This window comes from Delphinapterus leucas, chromosome 1 (genome assembly GCF_059928025.1).
Source record: "Delphinapterus leucas isolate spDelLeu-1000000601 "Yukka" chromosome 1, BTC_Dleu_Yukka2, whole genome shotgun sequence".
NCBI lineage: Eukaryota > Metazoa > Chordata > Mammalia > Artiodactyla > Monodontidae > Delphinapterus > Delphinapterus leucas.
Window position 1 is genome coordinate 151,612,391 of NC_143129.1, and position 22,767 is coordinate 151,635,157.

Genomic DNA, 22,767 nt, shown 5'->3' on the forward strand with positions numbered 1-22,767 from the left:
CTGAAACCGATACAACATTGTAAATCAATTATACTTCAATAAAAATAAAAAACAAACAAAAATAAAGTCTTTTCTCCTTCCCCTACTATGCTATTTACATGTAAGAGGTTTCATATACACAACAAAAACCTGAAACCATCCAATTGTCATGCCTTTTAAAAAGTGAAAAGAACGAACAAAAATAAGGAGAAAAATATTTACGTATCTTTTGGTTGAATTAGCTCCACTTATAGTCTTACAAATGATCAACAATTATAAATACAGCTGTAAAACACATAATGAAGATTTTACCATCCGACTTTTTCTGGATGCTCTTTAGAGAATAAAATATAGGACAGGAGTGGGTTGTATGAACCTGGGAGAGGAGTAAAATCCCAAAGCTAATAAAAGCCATATCCTGGAAAAGAGGAGGAAACTATTTTAGAAGTTCTGGGTCAAAACTTTTGCTGGTCACCGAGTTTCACAAGGATTCTTTGGTGTTTTACAGCACTACTGGTCTGCTCTTCTGTTTCTAGATATCTTCTTTTTCCTTCTCTCCCAAGCATTCCCCAGATTCTCCAATAAGCCTTTCACCCACACTGCAGCTAACCACGTATCTGTTCGAAAACTGTTAACGGAATTGAAGCATTAACCTTACCACGCTTTGGGGGGAAAAAGTAACACCATTTTAGACTTGGGAGGCATTTCATACTGAGTTTAAATCTGTGTGCACAGCCTCTACTCTTCTAGTGGGGGCAACCGAGACTCGGAAAGAGGAAGTGACTTGGCCATGGACTCAGTGTAAGTTGGCAGCCGGGCCAGAGGTTGAAGTTTGATCTCATACTCCACGGCTTTTTCCAACCACACCAACCCGGGCTGAGCCTCAGGGCTGGTACTGACTTGGACGGGTTCAGAACACCTAAAGTAACGCCCTGTCGCCCGGGTCTCCTTTCTAGGATAAAGACCAATTAGTAGACGGTTCAGAGTTTAGCGGGCCTGCAGGAATGGGCGTGGTGGAAAAACCGGTCTCCCCTTCAGGCAGCGGTGGGCTCACCCACCCTCTAACCCAAATCGACGCTGCTGCCGCCTCCGGCCGCCCCACAACCAGCGACACACTGACCTCTGCGCGCTGGGGGCCCCGGAAGCGGACCCTCCCGGGATCCCTCTCCCAGCCCACTCTCGAGACGAACTTGGTCCCCAAAATGTAAGAAAAGAGGGGCGCAGGAACAAAGCAATCCCAAGCGGTCCCCCTCCTTTCTGGGTCCCCCCGAGGCGGGCGGACGTGGACTACCAGTTCCGACATGCCGCGCGCCGGCGGACCCTCGAACCACCGCCACGCCGACCGTGCGCCGGTCGCCGGGACTCGTAGTCCGCGGCTCCGGGGCTGTGGGGGGGGGGGGGGCGCGTGGGGGAGGCGCGGACAGACGCGCGCTGCGGGACTGGCCGGCCCGGCGTCCGGTCAAGCACAGGGCGCCGCCGGCTGCCCGGGCCTCACCTCGACGATGCGGGCGCACTGGGTCCCCTTGCCGGCGCCGGGACCGCCGAGGACGAACACGACCTGCGGCCTCATGAGGCGGTGCGGGCAGAGGAAAAGCGGCCGGCCGGTCAGCAGCGGGAAGCTAAGGCCTAGGACGTACAGCAGCCGGCGGCCGCAACGGCGAAGCATGCACCGTGGCTCGGTAGGACGCTGATGCAGCTGACAGCGGCCGGTCAGGCGTTGGAGCGGGAGCGGGGCACGGAAAAGGGGGCGGGCCGAGCCGGCGCCAGCCACGGTCCAGCCGCCGTGGCTGCCGAGGCGTCCGCGCCGCGGCCGGAAGGGGCGGGCTTCCGCTGCTCTCTCGTTAGCCGCGCCCCTACGTCCCCCACTCGGGGCCGCGCTCGCGTCCTCCCCGCCCCTCTGCTGGCTCATTGATTCTTTCGGTCCGCGGGTCTTTTATCCTGAGCCTCCTGGTGTCGGGCCTGTGCTGGCGTAAGGGATGTGACCCACGGGAGAGCAAAGCCCATTGTCCCTGCTCGCAAGTTTAAATTCCAGGGGCCAGGCAGCCGACCTGAACAAGTCAACACACGAATAAATAAATGCAAATAGCAATATCGGCTTTGAAGGAACCAAAAGGAGGAATAACAAGAGATGAATGTAATTTGGGTAAGGTAGTCAGACCTCTGAAGAGGTGACATAGAAGCCAAGGCATAAGGATAGCAAAGAGCAAAACTAGGCAAAGACTGGGATAGAGTGTCCCACAAAGAGAGAAAAGGCGAGTGCAAAAAAACCTAAAACTTTCAACTGTTAGAGCAATTGAAAGGCCAGTGAGATCAGAGTTGTGTGAAACAAAGGAGGGAATGAAAGGTGGGAGAGTTTGGCCGACGGCAGATCAGTCAGGCCCTTTGGTTAAGGAAAGGAGTTTGGATTATATTCTAATTGCAGCAGGAAGCCCTTTTAACTATAACTCCATTTCCCTTCCCCTTGCATTAGGGAAAAACCTTGAGAACAAAAGGAGTCCAAGGAATGAGTCTTAGTGAACAGACCTTTAAAAGTTGGAGAGAGAAGGAGGAACCTGAGAAGGCAGAGCCAGAAAGGTAAGAGGAAAACCAGGAGAATGTGGTGTTCCAGCAAAGAGAGTGTTTGGGGTGGGATTGTGGTGGTGTAGTAGTGAACACTGTTAAAAACAAATGAGTACAGATAAATTGGATTTGGCAGCAGGGAAACTTATGAACTCTACAGTTCAGCCCAAAGCAAATCATACACTATATCTAATTTGAATCCCGATTGAAAAAGGAGTGGATAGGAGATGAGTAAATGAAAACAATACTGAGAATAAGGGTCAAGGCAAAGTTCATTTAGGATGGGCGATAGGGGCCATGCTGTCTAATATGGTAGCCCTCATTTAAAAATGCAAAAAACATTGTTAGCTTGTAAGTCTATACCAAAACAGGTGCCCACAGGCTATAGTTGCTGCCCCCTGGCCTAGCAGAATGCCTGGTGTTAGAAGTCCAATCCAAGCTTAGAGGAACGCTCCAAATCCTCCACCTGCCAGGGAGGAGGACCTAGGACATGTCAGCTGAAAGTAAGAATGACTGGTCATGTTATAAAGAGGTAGTAGGAGTACAAAAAAAAGGCCATATTGAAGCAAATATGCCTCTTTTCCATTGTGCATGTTCTCTTAAGTGACTTTTCTGTATCTCTTATGGCATAATTGCCAGATTTGAAAGATGTTAAGGGGATGGGGGTCTGTGGAAAAGGGTCTAGGAAGCTATTCTTTGGCTTTTAGTGAAAGCCTTGTGCCCTTTTCACATGCGTTAGGAGAGAAACAAAAAGATAGTCTTTCTGGCTCCCATGATAGAATCCACCAGTACTAATGATTCCACATATGAGTCTGGGTTCAAAACTTCATTGTATACTTAGAGCAATATGTAGTGACTTTTCTCTCTTTGACTCCCTGGAGAACTTGACTACAGTAGGCTAAGTCCTTAGTATCCTCCACCTTGCCCATCTCCTGCCAACCATGCTAGGCAACTGAGGAAAATACTAAAGAAGAAAGATATAAAAAAAAGTGAAACCTAGATACCCACATCCGCCAAGGTTTTTCCAGGAAGTTATTTCCAGGAAGAACAAGACTAGGCCAAAAGGACAGTTTATTATTTGTTGGCTCTTTGGGCCTATTCTGGTTATCTGTTCTTACGTAGCAAACCTTAGTGGATTACAACAACAAGAAATGCTTGGCGTGGGAACACCACCCCCAGCCCAAACGTCACACACATTTGGTGACCAGAAGTGTTCGGTTTGAGTGGTGCTGTGGGTAGAGAGAGGAGACACATGGGAGTGTCTTTCCAAGACACCTGTTTACCACACCAGGCAGTCCCATGGAGCCAAGCCAAGGAGGCTATGATCCGTAAACGACACGGTGCTACTCTGATGCTCGAACATTTAACCCCTCTGCTTGTCTAGAGTGAAAGGTCTAACTCTCAGCGCCTTGGTCCTCATTTGTCCCCAAAGAATTCATTTTGCCTTAGCCTTATATCAGTGCTTCTACTCCTTGGAGGCGGCAGAGAAGCAATGAGTTCCACCTAGATGCAAACAATCAGACCCTCGATAAGAAAATGTCTCAATAAGAATATATTGAGTAAATGGCTGTCACCTGTAAATGGTAGAGGGCCATTTCCTACCTAAATCCATAGATTGAATCCATAGATTACATAAATTTGATTAATATCTATTGAATATCCACTATGTGTCAAGGATTTCACTTATATTACTTAGTTTTTGGATGATATTCAAACTTTTAAATAATCAGTACAATCAGAATATTTATAGAGATTTCTGTGCCAGGCATCAGTCCTCTAATTGTGGGGTCTTAAGGAGGTCCTAGGTGTCCCAGGAGAGGGGAAGAGGGCATTCAAAGTTCTCAGGAGAGAAGCTATATCTAACTCATATGGAAATAATTCACTTTTAACCACCAACACAATCTCACCAGTTGTCTGTTGGCTAAATATCAAGCCTTGCCTTATAAAATGCTCGTAATGCTATGAAGTTAGTACTGTCATTTTGCAGATTGAAAAAGAGAACCAGGAAGTGGAAGTACTTTGTTCAAGGCCACAGAGGCAGTAGATAGCAAAGTCAAACTCAAACTTAGCGTGTATAGCTTCAAAATATGCGTTCTTTCTATACATTACTGACCCTTTATGAGATAAAAAGTTCCATACTCACAAAATCCCTTCCAAGTAAGTTCTGTTACAGATGAGAAGACTGATCTCAGAAAGATTTATAACAAGAGCTATCCTCAAAACCCTCTCCTACCCATATGAGTTTATTTATCAGGTACGTTAGGTCTTTGGGGCATATATTCAGTGTATGCATACTGTTCCCAGAGTATAGCTATGTTCCTAGTGAACTCTTGAGGGTCTTGAGAAGTAGGGCCTTGTCACCATTTATGTCCTGTTTATCATAATTGTCCTTTAGATATCTGTTCCCATACTTGCATTTTCCCACTCTTGACCACACCTGTTTGCTGGTATGTGCTGTTCATTTTTCAGGATTCAGCTCAGATTTTACTTCTTCCGGGAAGCTCTCTAAATTCCCAAGACTGGGTTAGGTGCCCCTCTTTTGTTTCTACACCCACTACCACCACCACCACACTTACTCCGTTCCTTGTTTACTTCTGGCCTAACACTGTGGCGTATTGTGTATCTCCATACTAGATTTAGAGCTCCTTGAAGGAAGAGACTATGTCTGATTACTCTTTGTACAACATAACAATGTCTTACTGTTACAACGTGATTTGCTCTCTTAAGGGAACTCCAAGGTTCTTGGAAGATTCAGAATATATATCTTGGTTGCTGCCACTCAAGTTCTATCTACAATGGTCTTTGGCAACTACTTCCTTGTAATTCCAGAAATACCTTTCTTGAGTATACCTAGGAACTGGTTTCTAGGATCAGTCTGGGTGATGGAGCAAAGATAGGGCATGTGTGTGGCACAGGTGGGTGGGTGGCAGGCCATATGCTTTGCATTCAGGACTTCACAGCCATCTGTTATATTGTGATCTATTTCCCGGAGGGATGCTTAGCCCATTACACAGCCTGATGCTTAACGGAGGTTCTACAATGAAGATTCACTTTATTCAGATTTGCACGGTTATTGCTGTAATGCTTTATCAAAGGAGCTTTTATCAAAGATTCTGAGAGCATTGGTTAAAAGAAACATGGTCTTTTAAAAGCTGATGTGCCAAATCTGGCAACAGACAATATGCCTACCCTCCTGGGAGTGACTGTCGGCTAAGCTCAGTCCATACTGCAGAATGGCAGCCTGACCAGTGAAGGGAGATTGTCTTTGGCAGGTCTTACAGTGTTTTTGCCTGTTAACTTTGCAAGCCTAGGTAGTTTGGTTATGCCTACAGTGTCTTTGTCTGCAAAATCAGGATGATGGTAAAAAAAATCAGTGTGGCCAATACTTACAGAGAATTTACCGATGTGTGTTATTTGCTCATTCTAGTCTTTATTCCAAACAATCCAAGCTCTAAAAAATAAGTAAAATAAGTCACATGACTTGACACATAAATTATTATTATTACCTCTCCCAAGAGGTTTGAGTCTCAAGGAATTGTGCATAAATTAACAGATTAACAGTCCCCCTTAAAAATATGATGTTGCTTAAAAGCAAAGCTGTAGTTGTTTTGAAAAAGCAGCAGTCCAGCTTAGCTCAGAAGTGTAAATACAGAAAGGGAAAGTTGGGTGTTTGGAGAAATTTAGTAAATAAGGGCAGAACCGGTAACTGATTCCAACTTCCCTGTTCCTGGTGAAAACAATAGCTCTTTAAATCCCACGACTAGCCTATTAGCAGGCACATCAGGGTTTATAACACTGAACATTTACCAGGTCTTATCATAAAGAGCATGTCACGTGGTCAGGGACTGAAAGGGAATAAGGAAAAATGAAAACAATTGATATGTTAGAATGTAGAATTTTGGATTAATTTTTCTCTTTACATTTTTTTCTTTGTAGCATTGCTTATGCGACAAATTCATACATTTTTTTAAAAGTATGACATACTGAGAGGCCCGCGTACCGCAAAAAAAAAACAAAAACAAAGTATGACATACTGGAAATGGTTCTCTGTGAAGCAAATTAAAGTGCTTAGAAATTTGAAAAATAATACCGGTAGCTTTTCTCTGTAGGGGCCAATAGCCATAGCAATTCCATGGTGTCCTGAAATGACATAAATATATATAAGCAAGGATCAAAGAATAGCACAGTATATATTCAGTCTATTTAAACTGGCCTGTAATCTAACAATAATTCATATTTGGTTTGGATAATTACCTCTTATTACCCCCCCATAAAATTGTGCCTTCCTTGTTCTTTGCTTGTCATGTCCTTCCAATTCCCCATGCCATCTAGCACAAAGCTTAATGTGTAGTAGATCCTTGGTAGAAAATTTGTAGAGTTTATTTCACTAAGCTTATTCTCTAATTTAACAAATCAATTCCCTTAATCTCTATGTATGTACAGCAATGTGTTGCTCATTTATTAACACTGGCAGTTGTCAGTATACCTGGACTAATAATATATGGGCAGCCTTTTAATTAACTTTCACACTTATTATGAATTAACTCTTTTATGATAATGTACAATATACAAATGAGGAAAATCAATCTTAGAGAGTTTAAATGGCAGAATTGGGGCCAGATGCCCAAAGCCAATGCTTGTTACATCATACCATATTTCAAAAAAAAATTTTCAATACCTAAGGAATAAGCCCTTTGGACTCCTCCACGTTGTCCTAAATATGAGGCTGAGTCATTCCAATCCAAAAATGAAGTCAGTAATTACTTTTCATTCAATTCAAAAAATACCTACTCTATCCATAGCATTTAACGTATATCCTGCTTAGAAGTCCGGTAGTAATAAAATGTTTAATTGAAGTCTTTTTGAGTTATTATTAAGCAAACAAGAAGGCATTTATCTTATTTTATTGCTGTTGTTCAAAAAATTAACATATACTTCAACTCTCCTCTTGCCCCCTCCTTTCTTTTTTTTTAAACAGAGTTTATTTTTAAGAACAGTTTTACACTAACAGGAAAATTGAGAATATAGTAGAGTCTCCTCATACCACCCCCCACCGCCACCCAGTTTCCCCTATTATTAACATCTTATATTTAGTATGGTACATTGTTACAATTAACTATCCAATATTGGTCACTATTATTAAGATCCATAGTTTATTTACATTTTCTTGGTTTTTAACCCAGTCTTATTTTTCTGTTCCATGATAGCCCATTACATTTAGTTATCTCTTTAGGCTCCTCTTAGCTAGTTTCTCAGACTCTCCTTGTTTTGATAACCTTTACAGTTTTGAGAAGTACAGTTCAGATACTTAATAGGATTCCCCACTGTTGGAATTTGTCTGATGTTTTTCTCAGGATAAGTCTGGATTTATAGATTATTGGAAGGAAGACCACAGAGGTAAAGTGCTGTTTTCATCACAGCATATCAAGTATACATACTATTGGCCTTGATCACCTGGCTGAAATACTGATGGTCAGGTTTCTCCACTGTAAAGTTACTCTTTTCCCCACTCCTTTACATACTGTACACCTTGGAAAGATGTCAGTATGCCCAGCCTACACCTAAGGAGTAGAGAGTTGTGTGTTATGCTTGCCTCTTCCTTTTTGTCTAATTCATATCATCTTACATTTCTCTTTCAGATATTTTAAAGTAGTTCTTAAAAGAAAACATAAATCATGAGGGGCCCACACAAAGTTTTTTTCTTTTACATCCTAAATTCACTCTGTAATCAAATTCTGTTGACTTTACCTTCAAAATATACACAGAATCCAGCAACCTCTCACCACCTCCATTGCGGTTCAAGCCATCAATCTCTCCCATACATTATTGCAGCAACCTTCTGACAGGCCTCCTTGCTTCTGCCTTTGCTCCCTACAGTTTATTCTCTATGTGGCAACCATAGTAATGCTTTTAAAACCTAAAATCAGATCTTGTCATTCTCCTATTTAAAATCTTCCATTGGCTTCCAGTCTAACTGAAGAGTGCAGGTAAGTCCTTATAATGCCTTATTTGATCTACCAACACCTCCTCCCTCTTCAGCTGTTGATATTCTTCTAACCCACTTTGCTCAGCACATACTGGCCTCCTGCTCTTCCTTGAAGATGCCAGGAAACTCTCACCCCAGGGCCTTTGCACTTAATGTAAAGCATGGCAGCCATCAAAGCGTGCCACCTGTATCTCTCTCTAGAAAGAACTTGACAATTAGCTGCGCAGAGTACACTTAGCTGACAGCCTCTTGTTATGGTCTTCTGGATCTGCCTTAATTTTGTGCTTGCTCTTTATGGGAAGCTCCAGGCAATGACTGAGCACAGCAAGGGTTCTCGTCATTTCTGCCTAATGTGGGACTCCTCCAATGGGCAATATTTGCTCCAGAGTTCCCCACTGGGTCAGCCAACTTTGTCAGACGTGCATCACTGGCTAAGGCTCTTCCTGTTCTCACACCAGAGCTGAAGAACTCACCAGCATTTCTCTTAAAATGTGTGCCCTAGATTCTAGGAATTTTTCCAGGAAAGCAGAGAATGACACTCTATGGAGCATGTACTTCTTGGCTCGTTTGATACATTTTTCAGGATGGTGTTTTCACTCTTTCAAAAGGGTGGATGCATATTCAGAACAAGACAGCCTACAAATGCAGCGCAGACTTCAAGACACTCCCACATTGCTCAAGAAACTAACGAAAGTCTAGAGAAACGTAAGTGACATTTGACGTTTCGAATCTGGACTCCGCAATAACTAGCTGTGTGATCCCTTGTTGAATAGGCATAGTAATACCTACGTTGACTGTTAGGACAGTCAAATACGATAATGGAGAAGGCTCAATTACCAACGATACTTGTGGAGATAACTATAAATCATCACACTAATACTAATACCATATGCTATATATATAATACCAACACTATATATAATACCAATACCATACATCATACATAAAATACCAGTTTTCGTTGTGGAGATAAGTATTAATGGCTTATAAATTTGTCACGTTCCTTTCTGCTCAAACAGGAAGGAACTAAAATTTTTTTATGTTATTGAGAGGAAGGGACGATTGCTTAGGAAAGAAACTGGAAGAAATCTAACTTCCCCTCTCTTTTTGTCCAATCAAGGGATTTGGTACGCTTCTAGACGCCGAGCGAGGACCAGGGCAACGAGCACTTCCGGTTTCCTCTGCCATCTTCTCATCCGCCAGGCTGGGCTTTTCACTGCGCGTGCGCAAAGCCCGCCCCACCCCGGAACTTAACAGTTGACGAAATTGAAGTGTTTAAATCCTCCGGAATCTAATCCTGGATCGCGGGTGGCGCCCTCCTTTCTCCACGGAAGCTTGGGATTGGTCGGCATGGGACCGGTGCGGGGCGCTGATTGGCTGGAACGCCAGGGTGTCGCGGCGACCGTGCGTGAGGCCTTCGGCACCGCCCTTGCTCCCTGACGGGTTGGGCTTCTGACCAGTCAGCAGGCGCGGCGCGGACTTCGGTTTCGCGAGCTTCTGTTTGCCGCCCGGGTTCCCGCGACCTCAACGTCCCAGAGGCGGGGCGGAGTCGGCGGAGGCGCTCTTTGGGGCCGACCTCTGTTCCGGCCCAACAAACAAACCTCGACTCGGCGGAGGTTGAGGTGAGTGGGGATATGTGCTTCGGTTCCCCTGAGGAGCGGCAGCAGGACGGGAGGAAGGAGGGTGGGCAACACTCAGGGCCCAGTGGTGGGTTCAGGCCTCCAGGAGCCTGGACTAATGAAGTGAAGGGAAGCTAGTAGGAGAAACAGATTAAGCGGACCATGAATTCCTTGGGAATCGTTTGTACGTAGGTGTGTGAACGTGGTTTGGAATCGATAACGTGCCGTTTAAAGTTTTTACTGTGAAAATTTCTTGACTAAAGCCCTGTGTGCTCGGACAGCTACATAGTAAGGAATCAGTTAACGTTTGAAGTTCGTGGTCTACTGGAAGTAATGTATAAACAACAAAGCGTGAAAATGCTGTGTATGTGAACACAGGCGGTAGTAACACCACCATGGTGCCTAGGAAATGGTTTCACAGAGGAGTTGACATTCGGATTGGATTGTGAAGGATGCTGGGGGTTTACCAGAACTTTCCAAGTAAAGGGGACAGCCTGTATGCAAAGATACTCGCGAACTGCAAGTAGTTCACTTTGATTGTGTTGTTGGAGGAGTGAATAGGGGTTAAGTTTGGAATAATAGGATGGGGCCAGATTTTGAAGGTCCTTTATTCTGTACATAAAGAAGAGCCATCAACTCTTCAAGCAGAATAACTTGATCAGATTTATATAGAAATAACCCTTCTAGCAGCACTGTGGGGACATTTCAGTAAATCTGGTGAGAGCTGATGAAGTCAGGAACTCAGGTAGCAGAGATGGAAAGACAGAATTTACATCAGGGAAGAGGGAGGAAGGAAGAGGTAAGGATGACTTGATGCTTTCTATTATCCAGGGAGAATATGTTTTGCTAGGTATATGTGTTATGTTTCACTAGCTTTAATTGCTTGTGTGTTACTGTCAGAATAAACTGTCTCGTGTGTTTTTTTACAATGAGAAGTAGGTCAACATTATCTTTTTACCCTAATGCATAAAGGAAGAGCAGACAAATATGGAGTTTTAAGACTCTTTTGTTTAATGAAGAAAAACGGCACTTTATTACTTCCTAGAGTTACAACTATCAATCTGAATATTGTTATCCATGACAACCAAGTAGCATAGAAGGACTTTAGAGTTTAAAACATGCATTGCCTGGAAGCTGTGTGTCGTCCAGATACCTCTAAGAGGGACTTTTTTTATCAACCTTACAAGGGCACTTTCAATAGGATTTTGTTCTTGTAAATATTTCCAACTTCTGACTTTAACTAAAAAATTCTTCTAAATGACTTCTGCACCAGCATGAATAACTCTCTCCTTCCTTATCTTGCTTTAAACAATTCATTTTTGCTATAATTGAAGTAGAATGTACAGGGCCTAAAGATTAACTCTAAGATTTAATAAAAAGACATAGTAAATAATGAACTGTAAAGAAAGGACTTTGAGGTTTGTATTTTGCTTAGATAATATCTAGATTTAGATATCCAGTGGGCAATTAGAAATATGGGCTTGAAACTCAAAAGAGAGGCAGAAGCCGAAAGTTTGGTATATACAGATAGGTGTGGAAACAATTGAAAGTGGATGAGATTACCCAGAGAAGGTATGTGGAGCCAAAGAAACACCACTGACTTGGCACTGATACAAGTTAGTTTGTGGGTATGCAGCATTTGCCTCCCATCTCCACAAGACTGAAGATTCATTGACTTTATTATAGACCTAATAAATATCTGGCCCAAATTGTTCCTATTTGCTTCTTTGTGGTTTTCTGAATATTACGAGGCTTTTGGTCAAAATCTCATGCCCAAAATACGACTGCCCTACCCAGCTCACTAAATTCATACAAGGATCTTGGGGCAGAATCTGTACTTTCTTTAATGAATAGATATATTGGTGGGTTTTGCTGCCTAGAATAAATATTAACATTAATTATACTGAATACTGTAAAGTATGAAAATCATCAGAATCCACAGGCACTTTATCTTATTAATTATGGATGAAGATACTTCACTTAAGTAACCTAACTTTGTCTGTTATTTTCTTAATATGTGGTTAAATCATGTTTCCTTTTGTTTTTCATTTTTGTCACTCATTGGTAATATTCTTTTTACTTCTTTAGGATCCTGAGCATGTGAAATTGAGTAAATCATTCACCAACTATCATGGAGCCTACGTATCCTCTCACAGGGACCCAGATGAATACCAGGTATAGAAATATTTTTACAAAATGTTTTCATTCACAGCTGCTCATATAACTTGGGTTGGAATAGAAGGGAAAAAATAATCTTTAGAACCAGGAAAATCTGGGTCCATATCCCAGCTCTACCCCTTATTAGGTGGATGACCGTGTTCAAGTTATTAACTTCTCTAAGCCTCAGTTTCCTCATCTGTAAATTGGGGACAGTAATCTCTAACAGAAGATAATTGTGAAGGGTTAAATAAGATTACTAAACTAAAGGATCTGAGACATAGTAGGCACTCAGTAAATATTAGTCTTATTTCCTCCTTCCCTTATTTTAGTTTCACAGAGGGTCTTTTTATTGATGAAATAGTACCTGAACTTTTGAGGCTAAAGATCACATACATATTTATTTACATCCTAGACAAATGGGAAAGTGGTTGAGTTCCTTCTTCTAAACCCTAATTCCTTGATGGGAAAAATTTCACATTGGATGTATCAAGTTTCCTACATGTCCCTAAGCCTTTGCCCACTCAAGTGGTGTAGGAAGGAGGAGCTTGCCAGCTGTCTCCTGATTTTCTCAATTTGTCATTACTGTGAGGACCAGGCAAATTGGCTTGTGTTATTTGGCTCTTTGGATCATTTATTGTTCTTTTCTCCCCCAGAGAAGAACAATTAATGCTGACGTGTGAATTTTTTTCTTCTAAACTAGAATTGCATCCATGAGTTACCTTTATTTTCTGTATTATTTTTCTTTGTGCCAGATGTTCTTGATGAAGACAATGGGAAGCATGACCCAAAGAGGCTATCATATTCTTTTTGCTTAATTTTGGCCCTTCTGTTCTGTCCTGTTGCTACCTCTTATTCTTTGAAAATTTGTCAACCTCTGTTCTTCTCTTTAATTTTATTATTGGGTCAAATCCATTCCTTACATTCTAGGGAAGTTAATATACTCGTGTGATTTAAACTGATTATTCCTGGTATATTCAACTCTAGTTTTTTAATTCATTTATTGAACTCTGGTTTTCAGTAATCTGTGGGCTTTAGGACAGCAGTTTTGATTTTTGGTTACAGACCCCTTTGAATATCTGATAGCCATGAATCTCATTCCCTATAAGGAAAAATACTTTTATACATACATGCAACATTTTGCACCCAATTTCAGGGCATTTGTGTCTCTCTTGCCTCTGAAGTCTACCTGTATACCTTAGATTAAGAAAAAGACTAATAATGGCATTTATTAAAATCTTGCTCTGCCAGGTTTTGTGCTAAGCACTTTGCATACATTATTTTTATTTAATCTTCACAACAAACCCATGAGGAGTAGGTACTATTATTATCCCCCTCTTTTGTTTTTTAAATGAGGAAACTAGCATAGAGAGATGAACCAACCCAAAGTTATATAGTTGGTAAATGGTATAGCCAATATTTAAACCTGAAATGATTTCTACTCTGTACTGCAAGGAAGTAAACCTGAAGTAGTGTAGGTTGGGCTTTAAAGGTACAATGGACTACTTAGAGCAAAAAGAAATAGCTAACATTGAGCACTTAAAATAAGCCAGGAATTTTTCTAAGCATTTTACATATATTGACTCATATTCAGTATAACTCTACCAGGAGATACTGATGTTATTCTGTTTAACAGCTGAGGAAACTGAGGCACGGAGACATTAAATAACTTGATCAAGGTCACACAGCCAGCAAATTTTGAAGCCAGGTTTCAGACCTAAGCAGCTGATTTCCAGGCTTTGCTTTTAACCCTTATATCATACCGCCTCTCACCAATTGGTAAATAATAAATATATTAGATATAGAGGCATAGATAACTTGACAGTTGGTCACTTACTACCTTTGTGACCTTGAACAAATTTCTTAATTTCAGACTGTGTCCTCATTTCAAAAAAGGGAGATTAAAAATCCTTATAGATATTATGAGCTCAAATCAGACAAAGATTTGAAAGCAAATAGCTAAGAATGTGGTGGATAAAGCACTACATCATTCAGTTTCTACTAGTATAAGCTTTGAAATCAGCCACACTTAGATTCAAATTCCAGCTCTGCTACTTAGTTGCTGTATCAAGTTATAAAAGCTACAGTTTGTTATCTATAAAGTGGACAATAAAGTGTTTCTGGAACAGTTTTGGTGAGAAATATTGTATATGTAAAGTGGCCAGTAGGATGCCTGGTACATAGTAGGTGATCAGTAAATGGGCTAATATATGTATATTTTTTACTGCAATTGACTTCTTTTTAAAAAAAAAAAAAACAATTTTATTTATTTATTTATTTGGCTGCGCTGGGTCTTAGTTGCGGCACGCGGGATCCTCCGCTGCAGTGCATGGGCTTCTCTCTAGTTGTGGCCCGAGTGCTCATTAGTTGAGGGCATGGGAGCTTAGTTGCCCCGAGGCATGGGGGATCTTAGTTCCCCAACCCAGAGATCGAACCTGCATCCCCTGCATCGGAAGGCGGATTCTTAACCACTGGACCATTAGGAAAGTCCCTGGGGCTAATATTTTAGTTGAGAAGTTTTATCAGATGAAACATGAAATTAAGATCTAGAACAAGATATTCTTAGTGCATGATATGATAAATATTTTTTCAGTTCAACTATTTCATAATCTACTACCATGCAAATGCATTTTTGTAGGTAGCTCACTGTCAGAGCTTTCTTGCTTTAATTACATGTGATTAAAAACTCTGTGATGATATCCTATATGATTTAACATTGAAACCTTGCTTTACATTGCTTGCGTGATCTTTGTGGAGGGATTATTAATGATGTCCTTTTGATGCTTCACTAATTAAATTTATGTGTGGGACTTCCCTGTCCATCCAGTGGTTGAGACTCCACGCTTACACTGCAGGGGGCACAGGTTCGATCCCTGGTGCCTGATGCCACGTGGCACTGCCAAAAAAAAACCCCAAAAAACACAGAACAATAACATAAAAAACTCATGTGATAGGGCCCAAGATACCAAATTTGAAAACCCTGAAAAGTTTTTGTGCTTTTCATGATTTTTTAAGTGTTATCTAGAAATCAGTTCAGAAGGATGGATATTAATTTTAAATTTAAATGTAAATACATGGTTTATATTCATTTTTCAGTTACTTGAAGAAGATTATATAGAATTGATATTCCCAGTTCTTTTTAAAAAGACTCGCGTGTATATAAATATATATATGGATAGGATAAAAAGGACAGAAAGTCATACCTAAATTTTGAGTGCTTATTCTCTTGATAGTAGAGTTACAAGTGATTTTTCTTTCCTTTTTACTTTTTAAAAATATTTTTCAAGTCTTCTAAAATTACAAAAGTAATCTGAAAACCCTATCATTTACAGTTAAACTGTTTCTTGTAAAATTTCTACTGTTTTTCATTGTGCTTTGATTTAAAAAAAAAATTTTTTTTAAGGTTTTCTTCAAGCAGGATGGTGCCTTTCTATTTTCCTCCATCAAAATGTGCACTTTGGAACCCAATGCCAATTGGAGATTATATCTACTTACATCTCAATTACCACAGGTATAAAACGTTTCTCTTTCCAAATCAAACCAGGTTAAACAGGAGTCAAAAGAATATGTAAGGCAATGATTACAGTGACCCAATTTTTTTTTTTAAACTTTTCTATTCAGGAGCTCCCCTCATACAAAGTATTCTTTCTGCTGCTTCTTAAATCTGTTCCTTGTGCTTTTGAGAAGTAATCTTAATTTCACAGTTAAAATATTCTGCAAATCTAAAGTTCTAAGTATTATAGGAATTCAAAAGAGACAAAATATAATAAAAACTGAGTTTTTCGTCATGTTTCCACATGGTGTCTTTGAAGAACACTGAGAAGATTGATTTTGAGTTGAATAGACCCTATTAGAAGGAACATAAAATATTTTGGTTTTGGCCAGGATTGTGAAAGAAAGACATAGAAGCTTAGTCTTCAAGTAATAGAAAATAGAGATCCACTGAGATTTTATATTTAAGAAAGTTACTTGCTAAAAGCAGAAGGATCCATCTAAGAAGGATGGATCATAGTGGGGAGACCCTAGAGTCAGCCTAATGCAAGATGGTTTTCTGTAATCCAAGGAACGTAGATTTATTCTGTAGTGGTTTAAGGTGGTGTAACTGGAGTCAGACTTCCTGGAGGGTCAAATCCTGATTTTACCCTTTCTTATTTAAGTGACCTCAGTAAAGTAGCCAAGGATCAGTTTCCTTATTTATAAAATGGGGATATGACACTTGTTTCATAGTACTTTTGTAAGGATTAAATGAGACAGGCTGTAAAGCAGCAGTTGGCACAGTGCCTGGACATAGGAGGTAGTCAATAAATGCTAGCTCTTATAAGGGTTTAGAGCAGTGTAGCAGTGTTGAGACCAAGAGGAAAGAATGAAACAAGGTGTTTTGAAGAAATGTATAGCATTTGATGATCAACTGAATAGAGGAACTAAAGGAAAATTACAAGTCAAAAAGTATTTAAGGGCCTCCCTCATGGTGCAGTGGTTAAGAATCCGCCTACCAATGTAGGGGACACAGGCTCAAGCCCTGGTACAGGAAGATCCCACATGCCACGGAGCAACTACGCCCATGCGCCACAACTACTGAGCCTGCGCTCTAGAGCCTGCAAGCCACAACTACTGAGACTTCGTGCCACAACTACTGAGCCTGTATGCCTAGAGCCCGTGCTCCACAACAAGAGAAGCCACCGCAACGAGAAGCCTGTGCTCCTCAACGAAGAGTAGCCCCCACTCACCACAGCTAGAGGCAAGCCCGCGCGCAGCAACGAAGACCCAATACAGCCAAAAATAAATTAAAAAAAAAAAAAGCATTTAAGTTCTCAGAGAATGGTGGTATCATTGACAAAAACAGAGAGTGTCTTGTGGAAGTTTAAATATTTGTCAGAATTGTTCATTTTCTACATGTCTGTTAACCTATATTTTCTATTGCCATCTTTCTCTACTTCATTTTGAGTAATTTCTTTTGCTCTTCAGCTCTTCTAATTTTATCTTTAGCTGTGCTTAGTTGCCATCTAATGTGTTCATTTAGGTTTTTTTTTTTTCCCCTGGGGTAGTTTAGAACATATACCTTAATTTGATTTTTAAAAAATATTTGGTTGGGTTTATTTTTATTTTTGGGTGTGTTGGGTCTTCGTTTCTGTGTGAGGGCTTTCTCTACTTGTGGCGAGCGGGGGCCACTCTTCATCGCGGTGCGTGGGCCTCTCACTGTCACAGCATCTCTTGTTGTGGAGCACAGGCTCCAGACGCGCAGGCTCAGTAGTTGTGGCTCACGGGCCCAGCTGCTCCGTGGCATGTGGGATCTTCCCAGACCAGGGCTTGAACCTGTGTCCCCTGCATTGGCAGGCAGATTCTCAACCACTGTGCCACCAGGGAAGCCCTCATTTAGGTTTTTAAATGTGGGAGTATGCTATATATGTGAAAGATTATTTATAATGTATACACACAGTTTATAGAATAATAAATTTGTCTGGTCTTTTTTCATAGTATCTTGTTCCTTACTCATATTTTAGAGTCCTTTTTATATTTCTTTAAACATGTGAATTGTATTTATATTCTGTATTCAGTAATGCTAGTATCTGAAGTCCATAGATCATATGTAAACAAATGGATGTGACTATTTCAATCAAACTTTGTTTACAAAAACAGGAGGCCTCATAGGTTCTTGATCCTAAAATTCATAAAATTAAGAATTTTATGAATGCCTGGAGAACAACTATAACTTCAGTGTCTGCTTATTGCAATTCTGCTTTCCAGGTAGCCCTCCTTACCCGCTGCCTTTGACCCTAGGATTTCCCAACAGTGATCTTTCTGTACATTTTAAAAGATGTGTATTATATCTTAGGCAACATTTCATGGCAGGAAGGTTTTTTAAGCTGTCAGATCCACCACATTCGTAAAAGACATTTGTTATTTTTCAGAAATCCAAAGCTTGTGGTAACTGAAAAGACCATCCGACTTGCTTGTCGTCATGCTAAGCAGAATAAAGAAAACTTGCCATGCTTTTTACTTGGTTCTCTCACAGTAGATGAAGGTAATATACTTTGAAAAATTATTTTTATGAGTATAATAGATTTTATGTTTACTGTTTCAGTCAATTACTGTAATGTACTTTGGCTAATTTTCTTTACTGTATACCAATGTTATGAAGATGAGTAAAAGTTGACACTACTCATCATAGACTTTACAGTTTGGTCAGGTGGATAAATATATATGTAAGTCATTTTTTTTTAATGAAAGTTTAATGTACTCTTAGTATGAACAAAATACTTTCCTGTAATCTAGGCTTGCTTCGTTAATTTCACATTTCATAATTGGCGTGCTATATAATAACTGCTATTTTTGTTCTTCAGATGAAGAAAGTGTGACATTGACAATAGATCGTTTTGATCCTGGTCGAGAGGTACCTGAATGCTTAGAAAGAACCCCTACTGCTTCTCTTCCTGGGGACTTTGTGATCCCATGCACAATTCATACTCAAGGACTTTGTTCAAGAGAAATAATAGTGCACAATGCAGATGACTTCAATTCAGCTTTTAAGGTGAGATTTGTTGATATGTGATTATTCCTTATCCAACACAAGAATCAAACTATGTGTACTGTGTTATATTTTAATAAACCCATATTTAATAGGTATTCATTTAATTTCTCACTAAATGATGTTGACCTAAAATGCAATTAGATATGGTTTCTGAGGACAGAAATCCTAGGTAGGTAATATGGGTAGCATTCCAGAAGAGGAAGCAACATGACCAAGATAGCAAAGTGCAACATGTGCTCAGGGTAACATTGAGGGTGGAGATTTTTGCTGGATTTGTGGGCAGTCAGACTTGAATATTAGTTTGTTTAGATCATAGAGAGCCTTGTCTGCCAGGCTACGGAATTTGAACTTTATCTAATGGGCCATGTTTTTCATTGAAAATTTCTGAAAAGAGGAAATACTGTTAAATCAGGGATGGTTAATGTGATAGGGAGGGCTGACTGAAGTCAGAATAGTTAGGCCATTGCAGTAGTCAGGTGTGTATTAGAGGGGGGTGTATTAGCTTATAGCAGAGTGGCGGCAGTGAGACCAGAAAGGGCACAGTCTGAATGAGCAACTACAGAGGAAGAACTAACTTGACAATTTGGAGTAATAGAAAAGAATCGGAGAGGAATGGACCTTAGATTCTCTGAGACTGAGTCAAAGTTAATTTATGTCCATTTTTACCCACATAATAAATATTTATTGAAAGCGACATTCTCCAGTAAGAGTTTAAAATGCTGCTGGGACATATAGGTTGGAAATATATGATGGAGCTTGGTATATAAATCTTTTTTGCTTTAACATAATGATTCATGTAACCTTTTGGTCACATGGAAGAAATAAGAGAATTGAAATGTTGCAAATCAGAAATTGTTTAATTTTATTAATATAAGATATATGAAACAAAACCTTCAGAGATAAGGACAAATTTCAAAGCTTTAAAATAATTGTATAATATTGATTCCTCAGGCTCTGCAGCATCATGTGTGTAGCAAAGATTCCTTGGATTGTGGTAAACTGCTTTCCCTAAGAGCTCATATCACTTCCAGGGAGAGTTTGGACACTGTGGATTTTGACTTGGATTGGGCAGCAGTAACTCTAGCAAATACCTTTAAATGCACACCTGTGAAGCCCATCCCCATTATTCCAACAGCTCTGGCAAGAAACTTGAGCAGTAATCTGAATATTTCTCAAGTTCAAGGTACCTATAAATATGGGTAAGTAAAAGACCTATTCATCCAAAATTTAAAATATTTGTCACATTAGTATATTTTCATGTTATTCACATAATATGAAATAATTGTTTGGTCAGTTTACATGCCTGAGATCTGTGGCAGCTAGATAAATAACCAAGGAAGGTGAAAAAATTGTTAATTTTTGCTGAATATAGTTTTCTGATAATGAGCCTAATGGAGGCTGGAGAATTATTTATAATATGCAAGGGGTTTAAAATTATTAATTAATTAATTAATTTATTGGCTGTGTTGGGTCTTCATTGCTGTGCACGGGCTTTCTCTAGTTGCAGTGAGCGGGGGCTACTCTTTGTTGCGGTACGCGGGCTTCTCATTGTCGTGGCTTCTCGTTGCGGAGCACGGGCTCCAGGCACGCAGGCTTCAGTAGTTGTGGCACGTGGGCTCAGTAGTTGTGGCTTGCAGGCTCTAGAGCTCAGGCTCAGTAGTGTGGTGCACGGGCTTAGTTGCTCCACGGCATGTGGGATCTTCCTGGGACAGAGCTCGAACCCGTGTCCCTTGCATTGGCGGGCAGATTCTCAACCACTGCACCACCAGGGAAGTCCTATAATAAGCAGTTTTAATTGTGAATAATGAGCACTGCAGATAAAGGAGATTATTAAATTATAATGTATGATACTCTTGCTTACCAAATTGTCAACCACTTGAGGGTGGAGTTTCCTCACATAGCTGAAGCAGCATCCTCTCTAGCTTCCTATTAACACTCTTAGTTTCTTAGGAAATGTAAGCCAAATTGCTTGCTTTCTGATCCTCAGCAGGGCTGCTTCCCTGAATCCTCATCCACTTTCTTTATCCATTGTCTACTGAGCTAAGTCAGACAATGTAAGCACCAACTGCTTTAAAGTCTAAGCAGTTCACTTCTGGCTTCCTTTCCCACTGACTCCACCCTAGTTCCTGTTAGGTCTCTAGAGCTCGAAATGTTTGGCAAAGTAAACTCAACTTCAAGTCTTGTCTACCAAATATGCCTCTTCAAAAGAGGATAAGAAAAAGGATTTTCTTTTCAGAGTGTCCCTGGAACAGCAAGAAAGTTCCCACATGCTGATCAGAGCACCTTTCTGGTTGGGGTGGCACAAAAGAAAAAGCATTGCTATATTCCAAAATCATGGAATGGTCAAAGGTGATAGTGATTAAAAAGTGTTTGAATTAAAGTGAACATTTAGTTCTCTTGGAGTAATAAAATACTTCTCAATTGGTACATAGAAATTTGTGTTAAAATTAACCAAAAAATTAATTTATTTTCCTTAGTACCTGAGTCCATCTAGTGAAGCATGAATTTACCTTTCTTTGAATTATTCCTTTGTGACCCCTTGGCATGCCAGTAGTAACCCAGGATGTTCAGTATTCTATCTAATCACCTATTCCTCTTGCCCCTTTCTACCTAGAATTATTTATGACGTTTGCCTTTTTCTTTGACCCCATTCACTTGTTTACCCTAATATTTATTAGGATCCATTGTGGAATAGTATTGTGTTATACACTGGCATTAAATATATAAAAAAACCGTACTTACTGTCCACTAAGCATATTATCATGTAAACACGATGTGGATAAACGTAATAGGGTTTTATATATAGTGCAGGGAAAGCAGGAAGGTGTGTCCAAATTGCCTGGGAAAATCATGGAAAGCCTAAGCTGGTTTATCAGGTTGTCAAGGCAGAAGAGCTCTCAAAGCAGGTGTAAGGGTCATTGTTGATACATAAATCTCGTGCCAACTCAGGCTTAATCGTATTGTCACATGGCTTGATAAATTCATCATCTTTGTGTTTTAGGGTTATTATAGCAATAAAATGTATCCTCAGTGATACTATTAAGACTTTATATCACAAATGGCATTGTTTTTACTTTTGTGTTTTAAAGCCATAACAGTAAACTCTTGACAGTTGTACTGTACTTATCAAATTCTTAAAACTTATTGTCAGTAATAAGTATATTATATTAACAAAGTATAAATGTAGTATAATGTCCTTTTAGGGAAAAGTGAGCTTTGGGGTTCTATCATGATGGTTGCAAAATTCTTTGATAGCGGTTGGGGGAATATAGTACATGGAAGATTGAATATCCCTCACCTAATTCAGCCTTCTTCAGTGAGAAGTCACATCTGTTGCAATCTTGTCAAGTCACCTGCATGCTTGAATACTTCCAGCAACAGGAAATTCATTTCTCCCAGGGAAACCTATTTGGTTCTGCACTTGTTAGCCTTGATTTTAATACTTTTGATTTAAAATTTGATACTTTTTAGAGCAAACTTTTTCAAAAGGTATGTAATCTTCAATGACTATTTTAATACATAGAAATTTTAAGATATTAAATCTCTTCCATGTCATCCTCATAATTAGTAGAATATTTTTCTACACTTTGAACTGTTTTCTTTGTGTGCATGTGTATGTAAAAGAAATTATTCATTTGAATCCTCTCCTCTGCCTAAAATATACTTCTTCAGCACTCAGATTATCTCTTTTAGGTAAAAGTGCGTATTTCCAATTGTTTTTCCATGAATGTCTTCTGTTTAGATATCTTACCATGGATGAGACACGCAAATTGTTACTTTTGCTGGAATCTGATCCCAAGATTTTTTCTCTCCCATTAGTGGGAATGTAAGTATTGCATTACTTATGAAAACCTTTTCAGCCATATATGTATTCAAATGTATATTATAAGCATGTGAATCATTTGTACTATGAATATGTCATTAATATTTGGATCACC

General features: G+C 40.0%; 2 protein-coding genes across 6 annotated transcripts in view; one reads left to right on the forward strand and one right to left on the reverse strand.

Moving 5' to 3' along the window:
- CMPK1 (cytidine/uridine monophosphate kinase 1) overlaps nucleotides 1–1,795 on the reverse strand; it is a 33,259-nt gene extending 31,464 nt beyond the window's left edge. Inside the window, exon 1 of one of the 2 annotated variants that reach the window (XM_022575632.3) lies at nucleotides 1,475–1,795. In XM_022575632.3, coding sequence (XP_022431340.1) covers nucleotides 1,475–1,645 — 171 coding nt within the window. In that variant the 5' untranslated portion in view covers nucleotides 1,646–1,795. The remainder of the gene's footprint in view (nucleotides 1–1,474) is intronic. The other variant, XM_022575633.2, reaches the window with a different exon arrangement.
- A 55-nt stretch (nucleotides 1,796–1,850) lies between these two features.
- The window catches only part of STIL (STIL centriolar assembly protein), a 63,367-nt gene continuing 42,450 nt past the window's right edge, over nucleotides 1,851–22,767 (forward strand). The window contains exons 1-9 of one of the 4 annotated variants that reach the window (XM_089923081.1): nucleotides 1,854–2,122; nucleotides 2,450–2,553; nucleotides 9,645–10,146; nucleotides 12,232–12,318; nucleotides 15,704–15,811; nucleotides 18,210–18,322; nucleotides 18,642–18,829; nucleotides 19,781–20,028; nucleotides 22,572–22,655. In XM_089923081.1, the coding sequence (XP_089779207.1) occupies nucleotides 12,275–12,318; nucleotides 15,704–15,811; nucleotides 18,210–18,322; nucleotides 18,642–18,829; nucleotides 19,781–20,028; nucleotides 22,572–22,655 (785 nt within the window). In that variant the 5' untranslated portion in view covers nucleotides 1,854–2,122; nucleotides 2,450–2,553; nucleotides 9,645–10,146; nucleotides 12,232–12,274. Of the gene's footprint in view, nucleotides 2,123–2,449; nucleotides 2,554–9,644; nucleotides 10,147–12,231; nucleotides 12,319–15,703; nucleotides 15,812–18,209; nucleotides 18,323–18,641; nucleotides 18,830–19,780; nucleotides 20,029–22,571; nucleotides 22,656–22,767 lie in introns of all 4 variants that reach the window. The other 3 variants (XM_089923088.1, XM_089923097.1, XM_089923092.1) reach the window with 3 other exon arrangements.